Genomic DNA, 17889 nt, shown 5'->3' on the forward strand with positions numbered 1-17889 from the left:
TGAACTTTCCCCACCCTCTGCCACTCCTTCCTTCCTGGAGGCACTGGTAGAGGTGGATTACACTGAGAGTTACACAAGCATTGTCAGTTGCACACATGATTTACATAACTGTGCTGTGCTGATTTCGTACACCTAGTGTGAACTGGAGTTAGTATGCTCTGTCCTTGTTTGTGCACTGTGCAATAGAAACTGGAAAAAAAAAAAGACTGGTATCTTCATTTCTGCTTATAATCCAGAAAAGCACACTCAGACCCTGCCCACTGAAACTTGACCAGGAGAGAAAAGCCATTTAGAGTCAGGTCAGTCAGTAAAGCAATCCACAACCTTCTAAAAGAGTAAAGTATTTTTTCTTGTTCTCAACAAAGGAATCATTTTCTTATTTCTACTATATGTTGTGTGTTTATAGGTCTTTTATTTAAATGCTGGTGTTTACTTCAAAGGTAAGGTCACTGTCTCAAGAGAGGAAAAAAAATTCTACCAGGAATGAAAAGACTCCATTTCTAACTTGTACTCACCTTAGCACAGCCTTTTTAATATGTCAATCAAATCAGATATAAACTGGGATCTTGACTCTATTCCCATAACGAGGAGTTCAGAAGCAAAAAGGAAGGATCATAAGACTCATCATTCCTCAAAGTACTTTTAGTGACACTGCTCTTTCCTGCTGTGTTAAATACTTTTGGAAGAATCTCTGAAGTTACAAATGATCTGACCATGTTGTACCCAACTTTGACAGCTCCTGTCCCTGCCACATATTCCTGTGTAGTATCTTCTTCCTGAGCATCACTTTCCTCATCTGTAAAGTGAGGACGTTGGACTAGATAATTTCCAAGAGCCATTCTAGCTTTGAATCTTATGCTTCTATTTGAAAAATCTTCCACCTTTTCTTTCCAAAAAGCTGAGTCTGCAGGTTTGGCATGCTTGGAACTCCATGGCCCAGTGGTAAGGCTGCATGCCAGGTTCATTACTCACTCAGTACCAGAAGAGCACGTCACATTTTTTTGTTGTTGTTGTTAAAGCTAACCTCCACCCTTTCTCTTTATTTTTCCTATTTGATCCATGTAGATGAGTCAAAGAAACCTGTTCATCCACAACCTGTACTATCTTGCCATATCTTGGAATATTCCCAAATGACAGGGAAAAACAATCAGGAGAGATAGGGAAAATAAAACTAAATATCAAACATTTATCTGCAAACAAAAAAAAAGTAATTGAGCATAATTATCACCTTTTAAAGAATTTTGAATTTAATAATATAATGGTGGTGGTTTCACTAAAGTTAAAATCCAGTGAAGAATACAGGAATATGGGAGATAGTAGAAAGAAAGAAGTAACATACATGTTGTAATATCATTTATATCAGAATTTGTCTAGTGTTTAGTCAGATATTTAATGTAAGTTTTAGATCAGATATGCTTAACTGAATAAAAGTATTTTCCACCATGGTTGCTGAGGTTTGACTTATATTTTAGCAATTCATGATCCTGGGTATATCTGGTGGTTTTATCTGTCCTTAAGTATAAAGCTCTTCTTAAGTCCTCATACATAGTACTTCATCTCCCATATTGATGGCATTGTATTTGTTGGGCCTCATGCCTGAAAGGCATTCCTTCTTCACCCACTTTTGCCTCTTGTAAGCCCTAATTTCTTTCAAAATTCATCTTAAGAATCATTTATACATGAAACAATTTTCATAACTGTTAATGCCCTCCCAACATTCTGCATATGTTTAGTGTATATCTTTATAGGTATATATTCTCTACTCAAGTAACCAGAATGAATTAGCAATGGGGTGTAGGAAGGGGGGAAGAGGAATGGGAAAAAAGTCCTGAAGAATGTAAGATTTGAGCTGAGTCTTAAAGGATGCCAGGGAAGCCAGTAGGCAGAAATGGTATGGAGGCAAGAAAGCAGGTTTTCTGGATCTTAAAGAAAGTGAATGGAGGAGGTAAAATATAGGAAGCCTGGTAAAGTAGGAAGGAGACAAGTTATGAAGGGCTTTCCAAACAATAGTATGTATTTTGTGCTAAAGGGAATAGGGAAACATTGGAGTTTATTAAGTAGGTAAATAACATGGTCAGACTTTAGCTTTAAGAAGATCCCTTTCGCAGCCACATGGAAGATAGATTGAAGTGGGCAGAGACTTAAGACAGGAAGTCCAACCAGAAGTCTATTGCAAGCCCAAGTGTGAGGTGATGAGCATCAGCATCAGGGGTATCTGTCTGGAGAGTAGAGAGACATGGAGATATTAAGAGACATTGTGAAGGTAGAAATGACAATAATTGGCAACAGATTGGATATGAGGAGAAGAGTCTAAGATGATACAAAGATTATAAGTGTGGATAGCTAAGCATATGATGGTACCCTTGACAGTAAGAGGAGAGGACTAGGGTTGGGAAAGATAATGAGTTCTGTTTTGGCTGTGTTAAGTTTTGAGATGCTTACAAGACTACAGTTCAAGGTATCCAAAAGGCAATTGGTGATTCAAGACTGGGACTCAAGAAAGATATTATGACTAGATATGTAGATCTGAGAATCATCTGCAGATAGTTAATAATTTAACCATCACCAAAGGAGGTAGTATAGGAGAATAGAAGAGTCTTGGGAACACCCAGTTTTAGTGGGTGTGATCTGGATGAAGAACCAGCAAAGGAGACTGAGAAGCTGTAGACAGGTAGAGGAGACCCAGTAGAAAGCAGTATCATTAAAACCTAGAGAGTAGGGAATATCTAAGAGAAGAGAGTGATCAAAAGTGACAGAGACTGTAGAGAAGTCAGGAAGGATAAGGTCTGAGAAAAGGCCATTAGATTTGGCATTTGGGATCGTTGGTAATTTTGGAGTCAATAATTTTAGTTTGATGATCAGGTTGGAAGCCAGATTACACTGGTTTTAGAATCAAGTCAGAGGAACAGAAATAGAAACACTGCTTCTAGACAGCTTTCTCAAAGAGTTTAGCTGGGAAAGGGGGAAGAGATATAGACTGATAGCTACCTGAGATGGTACAATCAAGTGAGGGCTTTTAAAGTTGGGGAAGACATTGTTTTGTAGAGGCAGCAGGAGAAAAGCCAGTAGTTAAGAACTTGAGTATTAGCAAAAGAATCAGGATGATAGAGGAGTCTAGAGAAGAATGGATGGGATTAGATTAAGGATGCATGTAAAAGGGTTTGCCTTGTCAAGGAGAAAGGCCATATTTTTATGAGAGGCAGGAGTAAAGGAGGACCTAGAGGGAGAAGATAGGTGACAGGTAAGGCATTAGGAGAAGAGGGAATTGGGGGAATAGCCTCAGTTTTTTCAATGAATAATAAGGTCCTCAGATGTGGGGGGAGAGTAGGGCTGTGAGAGGCTCAGGAATGATGAAATTCAATGTAATTTAAGCTCCTTGAGGTCAAGGACTCTTCACATTTATGCTTCGCATAAAACCTGGACCATAAGGGGTTAATAACTACCTGTTGTGATTGTTGTTCAGTCATTTTTCAATTGTGTCCAACTTTTCACAACCCATTTGGGGTTTCCTTGTCACAAATACTGGAGTGCCAAATGGATTTACTATTCCTTTTTCCAGCTGGTTTTACAGATAAGGAAGCTGAGGCAAGCAGGGTTAAGTGACTCGCCCAGGGTCACACAGCTAGTACATGTCTGAGGCTGGATTTGAATTTGAAAAGATGAGTCTTCCTGACTTCAGGCTCGGCACTCTATCCATCACACCACCTACTTCCCCAAATAGGTGTTGCTTGGTTGATTAATTAAACCTTTCTTTACTGTATACCTGGCTTAGGCAACTTCCTTGGGCTCTGTGAGTCCAGGATATGATTGATTTGTGATAAAATTTCAAAAATGATAAGAAATCAAATAGATTGAGTAGGGAGTATGGGAATGGTGGTAAAGGGGAGAAAATTAGTACTAGAATAGTACTAATAATAGTACAAGGATTCTGCATTCTCTTATGTATGTTATTTGATCAGTTCATTTTCTCTGAGAATCATTAAAGTAAAATTGTTGTGAGAAGAATTTTGATAACATCCCGGATATGATGGAAGAGGGGAGGAAATCAAGAAATCTTTATCACAGGGAAAGTTAAGTTTGGAGTAATGGTAATGTTAGTTTATGTGTCTCATTTTCTCAGATAAGAGTCCCTAAAGAGCCCATGGCCTAATTGTTATTTTTATTGGTCCAGAAATTAGCACTCTGGCTTGGCAAAATACCAAAGTGGGGGAGGGATCTGTGCTCCATTATTACGTATAAGCATATATTTTAATGTGGCAGAATTATGTAAATAGCCATTATCAGATTTTTAAAATGATAATGCAGTGTTTTGAAGATATTCCCTAGCTAGATTTTCTTTATTTCTATTCCCTTTTGATAGAGCTTTCCTTGTCTATCTCTTAACGTCCAGGTATCATGCTTGTGGTCTTCAAGTAATTTTGATGAATCCCTTATTTCATTACTTATTTTGCTATCTTTTCTCTTGTCTCTAGGGGAGTAATTGATACCATGAGTATGTCTCATGATTTTAATTCTGGACATGCAGCTGAAGGGTTTTCCCCTCCTGTTGAATATGTATGCTCCACTTACCCTATTGCCCTGGTTGCAATTTTTGTGTACATTTTCACTGTGAAAGCTTTGACCTTTTCCAGATTCTGCAGCCTCTTCTTTCTTAATAGTACATTTTCATGGAGCTGACCATACATTTCAGAGGCTGCAGAGAAAGCCTCCCCAAACCAACACTGACTGACATCCACAATTAGCTTTGCAGGGCTTAGGAACTGTTGCCTGTGGGGAAACCTTGGGAGAATTTTCCTCTGCAAAATATCAGGTATTCTTCCCTGTCCGTCTCTTCCCCCAATCAGCATTGAAAAAGAAGGAGATCCATTATGTAGGAAATACCAAGAGTCACAGAATATTAGAGCAGGCAGAAAGATTAGAAACTGATCATCTTGTTCAAAGTCTTCATATCATAGATAAGAAAATTCCAGCCCAGAAAAGTAAAGTATTTTAGGTTGTACAAAATGCTAAGTGGAAAAGCAGTGATTTGAAACCAAATCCCTTGACTCTTAAGCCTAATACACTTGCTACTATACTACTTTGGAAAGATAAGAAAATTTGAAACTGCTATAAGAACTCCAAATGAACATCCCAAGTGAAAAAATGAAGAATTCTCCTAAATATGATTTCCCTTTTTTAAAATCACTTCTCAAACAACAAAGCAAAATATATTGAATACATTTTGGAAGTAAACTTTTCCTTTTACTCCTAACTTTCTCCTTCATATCTGCTCTTGGGATATCTGCTATACTTTGACTCTATAGTTTGTTTAAGTGACCCCATAATTGAGGTCTCTAACATTAATGAACTGTCTCAAAACACTTCAGGTTTCTTATAAATCAGAGTTAAAAATAATTTATCAAGTTTTGTCATTTTTTGCTTATTCCTAGGAATGAATATAACAATCGTTGAGGACTTTTTCTTTTGAAATTACTCCAAATCTGTGCATTAATATTGTCATTTTTGGAATTCTGATAAGAATCTTCATCCTCATTTTACCTGGTGGGTCTGAATTGGATCATTTGATGAAATTTTAGTTTCTGCCATTACCTCATCAGTAGTAAAGGAACAAAATGGATTTAATCATCGAAGATTTCTTTATTGTTTGATCAGGTAATCTTTGGCATTTCATTTAGGGCCAACTATAGGATAAAAACAGAAAAAACCACCTGACTTGGTTCTCACCATTGTATGCAGACCGTGGATATTGTAGGAGTCATATAGTGAATAAAGTATTTCCCTCTTCTTTATACCAGGGCTTAGGAATCCTGTTTTATAATGCGGATTAAAAAGTGTCAGTATGAATTAGTAATCCAATGTTTTAACTTCCCTGATTGCAAAAGATCAAGATAGAAAAAATGTTGATTGCACAGTCAGTGTTAATCTGTCTTCAGCTTCACAATTCTGTAAACAGTTGCCAGGTAAAAGCAGATGTCAGGCTGTTGTTTTGTGCCTTGTAGGTATTTTTAGAAGTAGATGCATGGAAAAATGAACCAAGGAGAATAAAATAGGTTTAAAATTTGTTCTGCTATTGATTTCATTAAATAACATGCTGTATGTGTGTACATATATGTACGCATGTATATGCTGAATGAAATGCCCTAAAATATTGCACGAGGGGAGGGTATGGAAATAATTTTGTTATCATGCATGGTTTAGGGATGTTTTTTCTTTGTTGGTTTCAGTAGAAAAGTTGATAAGATTTTTCCAAATAAGTATAAGGGAGCTAAGACTAAGATGTTTCCTATTCCTAAAGAAGATTTTATAGATTATGTATAAAATGTTCTTATTTGTATAGCTTTATAATATATTGGACTAATTCTTCCTTATGACATCCATTTGGAGTGAATGTAAGAAATGATAAGTTTTTTTCACATTTTAAAAATAAAAAGCTACTCATACTCCACTCTAAGAAGAAATGCTGAATTTATTTTAGAAACTTTCAAAATCCATCCATTGGTTAGGCCATTAAAACGTTCTAAGGTCATAGATTCAAAAGATGGTAGGAAATTCCAGCCCAGAAAAGTAAAGTATTTTAGGTTGTATAAAATTCTTCTGTCCAAAAGACTCGATTTTTTCTACTACCAGAGCTGTCTGTCATTGACTAGTTCTGTCACTCCAAAGCATTTAGTGCTTCATGGCCTCAGTTTCCCCACTATGAAATGAGGAGACTAGAATAAGTGGCAAATATAGTCCATGACAGCTTTTAAAATTCTATGCCACAAAGGATTTCTGTGGCACTATACTATGCATGTTTTGTTTTTTTTCATTTTTGACTCTTCAAAATTAAAAAATGGGTTCAATTCAGTTAAACAACATTAAGTGCCTACAATGTACACAAAATTAGGTTCTTAGAGATACTGAGACAAAAATTAAACAGTCCTTGCCTTGAAGGAGCTTATATTCTACTAAAGAATATATACCAAAATAAATACAAAAGTAGTTTAGGGAAGAAGTAGGTATTAACTACTGAGGAGGATTCAGAGAAGAAGTGACATCTGAGTTGATATCTGTTAGGTGAATGTAAGAAACATAAGTAAAGGAGGTGGCTTGTTCATCTTTACCTAGTGCCTGGCACATAGTAGGCATTTAAAAATGCTTATTGATTGTTTAGAGGAAGGAGATAGAATGTCAGGGTCAGAGAACAGCTGGTAGTTCAGTTTGAATGGAGTAGAAAGTTCATGAAGGGGAGAAAAGTGAAATATCTAGAAAAGTAGATTGCGGTCGGATTGTAGAGGTTGTTGAAGTAACAATAAAAAGGCCTTAAAGTTACATTTTGTTGTTCTTTTTCTCAGCATGGAAATAACGTGGTCCAACTTGTGTCATTAAAAGCCCAGGAGGAAAGTAGATTAGAGAGGAAAAAGGCTTGGAACGTGGAAGACCAATGAGGAAACTATTACTAAAGTCTAGGCAAAAATGAGATTCAGTGGTGTCTCTGTTAAAGTAAAGAAAGGGGAATGAAGATCAGAAATGTAATAGAGCTGGAATTGCTAAGACCAAGCAACTGATTTGATAAAAGGGAGAGGGGGAGGGAAGAGTCTAAATTACCTGAATGTCACTTTTGGCTCTATGTTTCCATAATTTTTACTGTGTATTTATTTGTTTTTCCAATTGTTTATGTTTTTAATTCAAACGAACCAATGACTATCTAGAGGAGATCATATATATAGACTACATGTGACAATGGCCCTGACTGTTTAAATCGTTTACGGTGCTCTCTCCTATCTGAGTGATCTTGCCCTATTAATATTTTAATATATCATCTTAGAATTGAAGTTAAACAGTTTATAGGAACTGTTTTGAAGGCTCCTGAATTAGCCTGGTATTGAAACTTTGAAAACTAGGGTATTAAATATCTACTATTTAAGTGAATTAAAATAGGAATGTGCACGTGTATAATTTGTTATAGCCCACATTAATTATACTTATTTTTTCCACATTAAAGAAATAAGGATTGGAATGTGTTTGTATTATATTAGTTACATAGCAAAATAAGCCTTTCTCTGAAGAAATTAGATAATTTAGAGAATGAATTGTGTCATTAAGATTCTTTACCTCTCTTCCAGTGTACTATCTTAAGTTATTAGGAGATAGACTATAAGTGGAATAGCCTAAGTCATTAGGAAATAGAAGTAATTATGGAAGCTGGTTTGGTCTTCATAAATAGAGTTAGTAAAATTCTCAGTTTATTTGTAGGAGAAAGAAGGCAAGTGTACAGGTTGAATCCATTCATCTGTAACCCTGCCTCACTCAGAGCCGTCCTTGTTTTAATGTAACATACCTGCTTCTTTTCAAAAGAGAGAATTCTGCTTTCTCCTCCATGGTAGTGCTTTCTTCTTCCTTCCCATCCTTATTAGAATCTTCCAAGTGAGGAACAGCACCTATAAAACTATACCTTTTTCAACTCTGGTTTTTTTCTCCTTTCATGTACAGTAGCATCCCTCAAACATAATAGTCAGGAAGGGGGTTGAATAATTCAAGCTGTGAGCTAATGGTATATACTGTTAGAACCAATAACATTTATATTTAGCTTTCTGGTAAGACATTTTTTATTCTACAAGTAGAAATTGTTGCTTTACTTTGAAAACTATGATTTCTTATATAAGCTTTTTCCAACCCTCCTCCTTTCCACAAAAAATAAATAAATAAAGATTCAGCAAGCAGGACTTAGGGACCTGATTGAAATTTTATTAAGTGAAATATCTTGAACTAGATTAAGATTTGTTAGTTTTGAGCTGTTTCTGAACAAATAAAAAATGTGGATACAGCCAGAGCAGAATTGATGGAAAGTGAAATTGAAGAATAGAAAGAGTTTTATATTGAAACTAAACCATTTTTGCTGCAGCTGACATACATAATTATCTTTTGTATAAAGGCTAGTGATAGATTATAAGTTTAACCCAAGACTTCTGAAATTTAGCAAATCAAAAACAGAGGCTTGGGTCCCGATCACTCCCAACTAAAAATCACTTTAATAGGTGATAGTTTGACTGGACCTGACCTTTCTCCTTTGTAAAATGTGTATGTTCCTTCTCTCTGTTTGACACTGTAAACATAAGAAGTGATATATATATGCTTGACTTAGAGACAGTAAAAATATATATAGAATGGTTCACCACATATTACCTTGGGGCAAGTCACTTGGTCTCTGTTTCCTCATCTAATTAAATTAAGAAGATATTTCTTCACATTAAAAGTTTAGTTTTTTGTAGTTGATTTGAATATTTATAATAGTATAGCTTAGTCAGTCACAGTTATTCTTTGGACAATATTGCTATTACTGCCTACAGTGTTTTCTTGGTTCTATTGATTTCCCTCTTCAGTATTTCTTGCAAAGCTTTCATTGTTTCTCTAAAATCAACCTGATCATCATTTCTTACAGCACAATCATATACCACAACTTGATTAGCCATTCCCCAGTTGATAGACATTCCTCAAATTCCAGTTCTTTGCTTGCTACCACGAAGAGAGCTGCTATAAATATTTTAGAATATATAGGTTCTTTTCCTTTTTTCCTGGATTACCTTGGGAAACAGACCTAATAGTGGTTTTGCTGGATCAAAGAGCATACACAGTTTTATAACTCTTTGGGCGTAATTCCAGATTACTCTCCAAAATGGTTGCGTCAATTCCACTAACATTGTTATTTTTTTCCCCACATGCTCTCCAACATTTGTCATTTTCCCCTTCCATTAGTTTTCCACATGCTCTCCAACATTTGTCATTTTCCCCTTCCATTATTTTAGCCAGTTGTATAGTTTCAGACAAAAGTATACATTAGACTCATAAACCACCATTAGTTGTATTGTATCATAAAGATAAAAAACCTGGGGTATAGAAACTTTTACTACAGACAGGTCTAAGAAGAGGTTAAAAAATTAAATTGTAATTACATTCTCATAATTATCTGATAGATTGTTAGCGTAATCACTTTAGAAATTTTCTTAAATTCTCCTTTTGGCTTACAAACATTTCTACTATTTTTTTCTCCACTTTTTATTTCTTTAACAATCTTTCCCCTCTTTTTACACAAAAGTAGAACTGGTTTTGCAGTTTGTGATCTGGTTCCAGTCCAAATGGAATAACTCATTTATTTACAAGTTAAAATACATACACTGACAAAAACCAAAACAAAACCTTTGGAAATTTGAGAGGTGATCAGAGGATGATGTCCTAGTTTTTTTTTTTTCAGGCAGTGCTATGTGCCCCCCTCATTGGTTACTTACTGATAATTCCTTGAATATCCAATGATTTTAATCTCCCAGAAAAAAAAAAAACATGTAAACTCTAAAAGAGATTTTTAAGCACCTCATCTGGGCCTTGAACAGAAGAGAATGATTCTGTTTAAAGAAATATTCTTAATTATAGTTTGTATCAGTATAGTAAGAAAAATTTTGTGATAGAAATGCTATCATGTGCATTTTAGGTGACTGCATGTTGATTTTTTGAAGTAACTTAGTATTAAGGATTATTGTACTCACAAAAGGCAAGTAGACTCAAGACTGGGAAGACCGTTCTAAAATTTTGCCATTAATGGGGCAGGGACGGGGGGGGGGGGGAGGGGAACGAAGGGAATAACTGTTTCCATAGTGCCTATTAGCACTGTGCTAAAGCACTTTTCAAGTATTATGTCATTTAATCCTCGTAACAACCCTGCAAGGTAGGTGTTTTTATTATCCCTATTTATAGCTGAAGAGTCTGAGGCAAACAGGCTAAGTGATTTGCTCAGGGTTACATAGTTAGTAAGTGCCTGAGGCTGGATTTGAGCTCTGGTCTTCTTGCCTACATGCCCAGAGCTCTGTCCACAGTACCACTTAGCTACCTCAGACATGTGGTAATGGATGAGTCTCTTGCTTTGTGCAAGCCTCAGTTTCTTTAACTAAAAAATAGGGGTGATGTATAGTTTTACCTGTCTTACAAGGTTCTTAGGAGGGTAATGCCTTATATAAATGTGAATTAGAATGCCATTAATTTCATCCTGGTGGAGGTTCCTAAACCTTATCTAGCTATTGTGTACACAAATACTGTTGGTTCCCATGAGGAATAGATGAGATGTGGGTAGATTGCATGTTGTGGGCACTCTGGAAGAACAGTATCAGTACAGAGATACATTGTCATGGAATATAGTTATGATGTCCTACGAATTTTGAACAGAAATATCATTAAATATTACTTATTTGTTGTGCAATATTCACAATTTACAGAGAAATGATCCTTATTTTCAGGGTCTTTGCCTTCTAAGACTATTAGCATCTTTAAAAAAAAAGATTAATTATGCTTCATGTAGCATTTGTGAAAAATATTTATAACTACATTTTAATTGTGAAACAATTTTAGTATGCACTGTAGCTTTTTGAAAAAATCCCATATAGCCTGATTTTCGTGCAGATATCAGTACCAGTCTCTTTGTGTTGAAATTATGTTCTTCCTCTGTAATTTTCCTACATATTTAGCATTTAAAGATTAAAATGATAAAGTAACACCTTTAAGACCTAGAAAAGAATGAACTGTATTTTAATTTTTACCATGTATGTATAAAATTTGTGATACCATGACAAAAACAATGTAAAATTATTTGGATATATGATTGAAATTTTCTCAGCGTTTTGAATGAGAGATCGTTTTGATACATAAACATAGAATTATTTTTCCAGTAGTTGTGGGTAGTGAGTTTTACTGGATCTTTTGCAGTCACTTAGTTCCCCTTATGAGTAATTTGCTATTAGGAATGCAATTTTAGTCCAGGTTGGAGGTATGGTTCTCTAAGTAAAGCTGATTTCCTTTTGGAATCAGCCTCATGTTCTTATCCTGATTGTCTGTTGTTGTTGTTTTTCCTTCGTTCTTGAAGACAACCATGACATCAGAAAGGTGATACTATGACTTGCAAGTGAATTGGATTTAAGTGAGGGAGGGCTGTATTTTCCATTAGTCCTCTAGCATTTTCTTAGAATCCATTACAAATATATATTATATATGTGTGTGTGTGTGTGTGTGTGTGTGTGTGTGTGTGTACACTATATAATGAAACTATAATGAAACACAGACTGAGTCTTTAATAGGAAAACAAATAAAGTATCACTGGAGTTTAAGTATCATTGGAGTTTAGAGGAGGGAGAGGTAATGATCAAATGCTTTGGATTGACTCAAATCACAGTAAGAGATCCTAAAGAGGACCACTGCTGGGGTTACTAGTGGGAACAAAGTGTGCAGATATTTAAAAGAAAATGTGTCCTGTTGGCCTGTCATGGCATGGGATTTAGTCAAAATGTGAACTTGATTAAGGATTTCCCCATCACCATAGGTACCATCAATTTTACAGACTGTTATCTTTTCTCTCTTAGTATTTATAGAGAGTGACACTATATTTTTGCCAGTGTGGGAGGAGAGCCTTGAATGGTGAAGGCACTTCTAAGTGCTTTTCTGGGCTGTAAAGAATAGAGGTGCTGGTTTCGCTTCAGAGGAGGCTTGTGATATACTAATGCTTAGCTCTCTTCTTTTTACAGTGGGTAAACCTCACAAGTGCAACTACTGTGGACGGAGCTACAAACAGCGTAGCTCACTGGAGGAACACAAGGAACGTTGCCACAATTACCTTCAGAATGTCAGTATGGAGGCTTCTGGGCAGCTCATGAGTCACCATGGTGGGTGGAAATGACATTCAGGACTTTTTATTGACTCCTCTGCCACCACTTTTGTTCTGTTTTTTTCATTTGACTTTTTTCCCTAAAGATTCAAATAACTTCTAAATCTGTTAACATTATGATCCTCTTAGAGTATTATATTCTTCAGGTAAAATTTCTCCATCATATATCAGGAGTAAATTGAACTTTTGTATTCATTAGAAATCAGTTACATGTGTTTTTTGATTTTTTCCAATAAGTGATGTAGATAGGCAAAATGATTTAGCATGCTTTTGACTTTGAGACCTGGTACCTTGGGATTGTCATATGAGACTGGAAATAAGGTCATACCTTTTTTTTTTCCTGTTGGCTGAACTATAGCCTTTAGAAATAGTGCCAAACAGGTCTTAGGTTTTTCAAAAGAATGAACTAGTGTAAAGTAAAGTTTATATATGTGCTTTTTACTATCTCAGTTATTCTGGTAATCAAAGATATCACAAATAAATTTCACAACTTAGCTAAGTAATTTTTGAATTATTGGGGTTTTTTGTAGAAAAATGTCAAGATTATTTAATCAGAATGTTTTATGGGAATCAATCCATACTGTACCCCAGAACTAGGCATATTTACAGGAAATTAAAGACCACAACATCTAAAACAAAATGGTGGTTAACTTTTTTGTTTGCTAATAATGAAGAAAGATATTTGGTAGACTTTTAAGAATATCTGCTTTATAAATTCACATGTTTAGATCCGGAGATTTTTGTCATCTTTTTTGTACTCATTAACTATCAAAAATTGCTGTATTTTAATGGAAAAATAAGAATATTTTTATGTTTTAAATTGCTTTGTCACTTTTTTTACCTTTGGTTTATTTGGAATGGAATAATAGAAGACTTTTTATTTTTAATGGCATTTGTGGAGATCAGATGTAAAATCTGATTTTTCACAGTCATGTTTCCCTCAGGGATTTTTTTTTTGTCCTATTTTAGGGAAAGTTCAGAAATTTGAGGGGAGGTTTCTTGTCTTTGGTAAAACACCTGATACGGAACTATGAGATAATACTGTATGTGGAGTTGTTTACATATGAGATAACATATGTAAAGTGCTTTGCAAACTTTAAAGCACAATATAAATGCTACCTATTATTAGCTATTATTATTTGGATTGAGCAAACAGTAATATGCTATTGGCATAAAGGTATGTTTGCCTGTCTAAATGACTGAGGATTATTTATTTATATGACCAGAAGAGACATCCTGGGACTTATTCTTACCTAATTCCTAAATCAGTCTGTAGTAGTAAGCTAAATATTGTGAAAGAGTGTTAGCTTAAGCTGTTAGGGTAGAGTTTATACAAAGTAATGTGCTAATTACTTCGAAAGAATTAATGGTATCTATCTTCCTACCTGTGACTGCCCTGGACAGAATCTGACATTTTGTTTTTGAAAACCAGATGGTTCTTTGACTACATATAATTTGATTTCCCTTAGTCCTCTAGCATTTCCTTAGAACCCATTACAAATACCAGTTATCCCTAGAGGAGCAGATGTTGGGAGATTCTTGGAATATTTTATTGCTTTCTTTAACCTTAGGAGAATCTGAAGTCAGCTGTTTAAAAACTGTTCAGGAGTTATGTTATTATAACAGGCTTGGGAATACTTGGAAAAACACAGTTTTGCTCAAAAATTGTTGCTTGCATATTTATTTACTATCACAATCTCATCCCCTAATAGTACTGTTATGTATATATTTACTCCTCACCCCCCTCCTCTGCTTCCCTTCCCAGTTCACCTCCATTGCATTCTTCTCTCTGCCTGTTTTATTATCCACATATGTACTAGGAAATGCTAGGTCACTGTTTGTTGAACTTGGATTTGTTTTAGGAAATTCAGGGAAGTATAGTGTATAGTGCTGGATTTGAAGTCAGATAACCTGGATTTGAACCTTGTCTCAAACTATGAGCAAATTATTGAACCTCCTTGATTCTAGGGAAACCTTGAAGTGCCATTTAAATTAAGTTATTATTATTTAGAAGGATGCCAGAGAATTTACATTGTGTGTCATAGTGACATTCATAGGGAAGTAGTATTGAAGACAGGGGAAGGAGGAGGTAAAGAATGAAAAGGGGAGGGGGGAAGCAGCCTTTCTGACTACCTGGCTTTTCCCCCACCCCACTCCTAAATATTTTTCTATGTAAGTCAAAGCTTCACTAGAAAGGGTAGAAGTAGATTGGGCAGGAGATAAGAATCCAAACTACGGATTTAACTGTGAAAGAAAGAGCAATTTTTATTTTTATTTGATTTGATTTGATTTGATTTGATTTGATTTTTTTTTAAATGTGAAGGCAAAGTACTTCAGACATACGTAAGACTCATCACAGGTAATTCTAGTTTATCCACAGTTTCTCCATGGCAAAACTTTTTTTAAGATTTTTGTTGATTATTCCCTGGCTCTGCATAATTAAGTTATCTGTAGGCTATTTATTTACTGTTTCTTCTACAGAGATTCATAGAATATTAGAGCTGTAAGTTAGAGAGCAGATAGCAAGTTGGGTGGTTCCCACACTTTTCCACAGCAGCAGAACACATGACCACAACAACACAGAAGGACCATCTACTGAGACATTGATGGAATCTCAGATCTTTTGAGGTAGTTTAAGTATCAGAAAAATAAATCTACCAATATAGACGGCCATTGAAATAAAGTAACTCATTCTAAAAATTGCCTGAATATAAATGATAAAACACTACTTTTAGCATTCTATTTATCTTACAGCTAACTGCATTTGATTTCTACATTTTGTTCCTCATCTCCAGTTTATATACTTTATTTTCTATCAAGCTGCCCAACCCCTCCTGTCTAGCAGGCGTTAAGGCTACTTTTTCCCACCATCAGTGATGTATACTCAGGGAACACAAACTCATTTCAGTGTTTGCCAAAGCAGAAGATGATCATTAAGGTAAATCAGCCTATTAACAAAAGTAATTTAGGATTGATTCTGCTTTCCTTTTGGGTATAATCTCTGCTTATTGTCTGTCCTAGCCTTTACATTGTTCCTAGGTATCATTGCTTAGTTGTATAAAATTAATTTATTTGCTAACTAACCCAAAAGTACATTTTTTCTGCTATCACTCCTCTTATCATGTACTAGAGACATTATGACAAATTTGCATTTTTTTCCTCTTGGATATTTCATTTTCATCCTTCAATCAACAGTATATTAAATACCTAGTATGTGTAAGGTACTGTTTTTACAGTGGGAATACAAAAACAAAAATTAAATAGTCTCTGCTCTCAAAAGAATTTACATACTATTTGGGAGAGATAACAGGTACAAATATTAGTATAAACAGAATTAATATATGCCAAATAAATAGGACATAAATACAAGGTAGTTAAATACAGTCTAGTCTGAGCATGAAGGTCAGTAACACTTGGCAGTATCAAGAAAGATGTCATTGATGCTTATACTGAATCTTGAAGGAATTTAGGAATTCTTTGATAGGAGGGAAGAAAAGAGGCCATCCCAGAGATGGAGAATTAATGGTCTAACAAAAAGGCAAAGAGAAGAGATAGAGTAAAAATGTGAGAAACAGAAAGAAATCCAGTTTTTCAGTACCTTGGATTATCGAAGAGGGAGGGGTTTTTGATAAGGCTAGCAAGATAGGTTGAGGCCAGGTTGTGAAGGGCTTTAAAAGCTGAACAGAGAAATCCTGTTTTTAGGACTTAAAGGCCGTAGAGAGACATTAAAGTTTATTGAGAAGGGGAGTGACAGAAGTGCACTAAAGAAATCACTTTGGTGGCTCTGTGGAGGGTAGATTGGAGTGGGGGGAGGTGGGGAGACTAATGAGGAAGCAAATGCAGTAGTCCCAGAGATAGGTAGAGGTCCTAAACTAAGGTAGTATCTCTGTGAGTACAAAGAATTAGAAAGAAAAGATATTGTGGAGGTAAAATTGGGAATATTTGGCAACTGTTGAGATCATGTGGGATAAGGGAGAATGAGGAGTCAATGAGGACACCAAGGTTTTCATTTAGAGAGGCGAGTACATGATGGGTTCTGTTTTAGACATGCTGAGTTTGGGATGTCAGTTTGAAATGTTCTGGAGGTAGTTGGTGATGTAAGAGTAGGAAGAAACTAGGGCTGAATATATGGATCTGTGACTCCTCTCTGTAGACATAATAATTAAATCTATTGGAACTGCTGAGATCACCAAGAGAGCGAGTAGGGATAGAAGAGAAGAGGGTACAATGTAGAACTTTGGAATATATTCCCGTAGGTAGGGGTGTGATATGGGTGATGCTCCAGCAAAAGAAAAAACTGAAAGCAGTGTCATCAAACCCATAGAGGAAAAATATATAGGAGGATAAAATGGCCAGTAATAACAGCAATAAGAACAAAAGCCCTATATAAATATCTAATTTAACCATTATAAAAACTTTGTGAGATAAGTGGTATCAGTTATCTCCAATTTACAGGCTCTCGAGGTCACACAGTAAGTATCTGAGGCAGGATTTGAACTCAGGTTATGCTGATTCCAAGTATTATATCACTGTACTGTATCTACTACACTAAACTGCCTTGATTTAAAAAAAAAAAGTTACATTCTACGTAGAGATTGAGACTAATGAGGATTAACAAATCTGGTAGTTTAGAAATTGAGCATCTAGCTTTCCAGTTAAACCCTTCAGATAAGATTAAGATATAGATAGACAAATGGGTGGATAGATAAATAAGATAGTGATTATATTTATCTCTAATATGATATTTTAAAGAAACAAAATTCAGGATAAATGTTTCTGTGTCTTAAGTTTGTATTTGAATTGCTTAGGGTAAAGTCTGCCCAGTATTTAATGAAAGAAGGTCATGACATATAAGCCTTTGTTTCCATGTATTCTCAATGTTCTCATAGCAATAATAGGAAAAAGGGGGTATGGCATAATAGTTAAATAAAGGCCTAGCCTAACAGTCAAACCCTACCTCTCATCTTTGTGTGGTTTGTGGCCACGTGTAAGTCACTCACACTCGTTACTGCAGACAGTAAGTTAGAGAATTGTTGATCTACATTGGTGGGAAAAGTTTCTACAATGGAAATTTTCCACACTGATGAAATTATTGGTGCAGACCTACCTCTTTACCACTACCTCCTTTACCCAAAACCAAAATAATGTGGAGGAAGGGATTATTTTGTCATCTGTTCTCCTCATAAGTGAAATTAAAACACCTATTT

The 17889-nt window shown here is 35.4% G+C and overlaps 1 protein-coding gene across 8 annotated transcripts in view; it reads left to right on the forward strand.

Annotated features, from left to right (window-relative positions):
* The window catches only part of IKZF2 (IKAROS family zinc finger 2), a 188485-nt gene that overhangs the window by 154266 nt on the left and 16330 nt on the right, over positions 1-17889 (forward strand). For all 8 annotated transcript variants that reach the window (XM_021008732.2, XM_021008735.2, XM_021008731.2 and 5 more), the window contains exon 6: positions 12543-12680. In XM_021008732.2, the coding sequence (XP_020864391.1) occupies positions 12543-12680 (138 nt within the window). The remainder of the gene's footprint in view (positions 1-12542; positions 12681-17889) is intronic.

The sequence above is a fragment of the Phascolarctos cinereus genome, unplaced genomic scaffold (genome assembly GCF_003287225.1).
Source record: "Phascolarctos cinereus isolate Bilbo 61053 unplaced genomic scaffold, phaCin_HiC Scaffold_7;HRSCAF=346, whole genome shotgun sequence".
NCBI lineage: Eukaryota > Metazoa > Chordata > Mammalia > Diprotodontia > Phascolarctidae > Phascolarctos > Phascolarctos cinereus.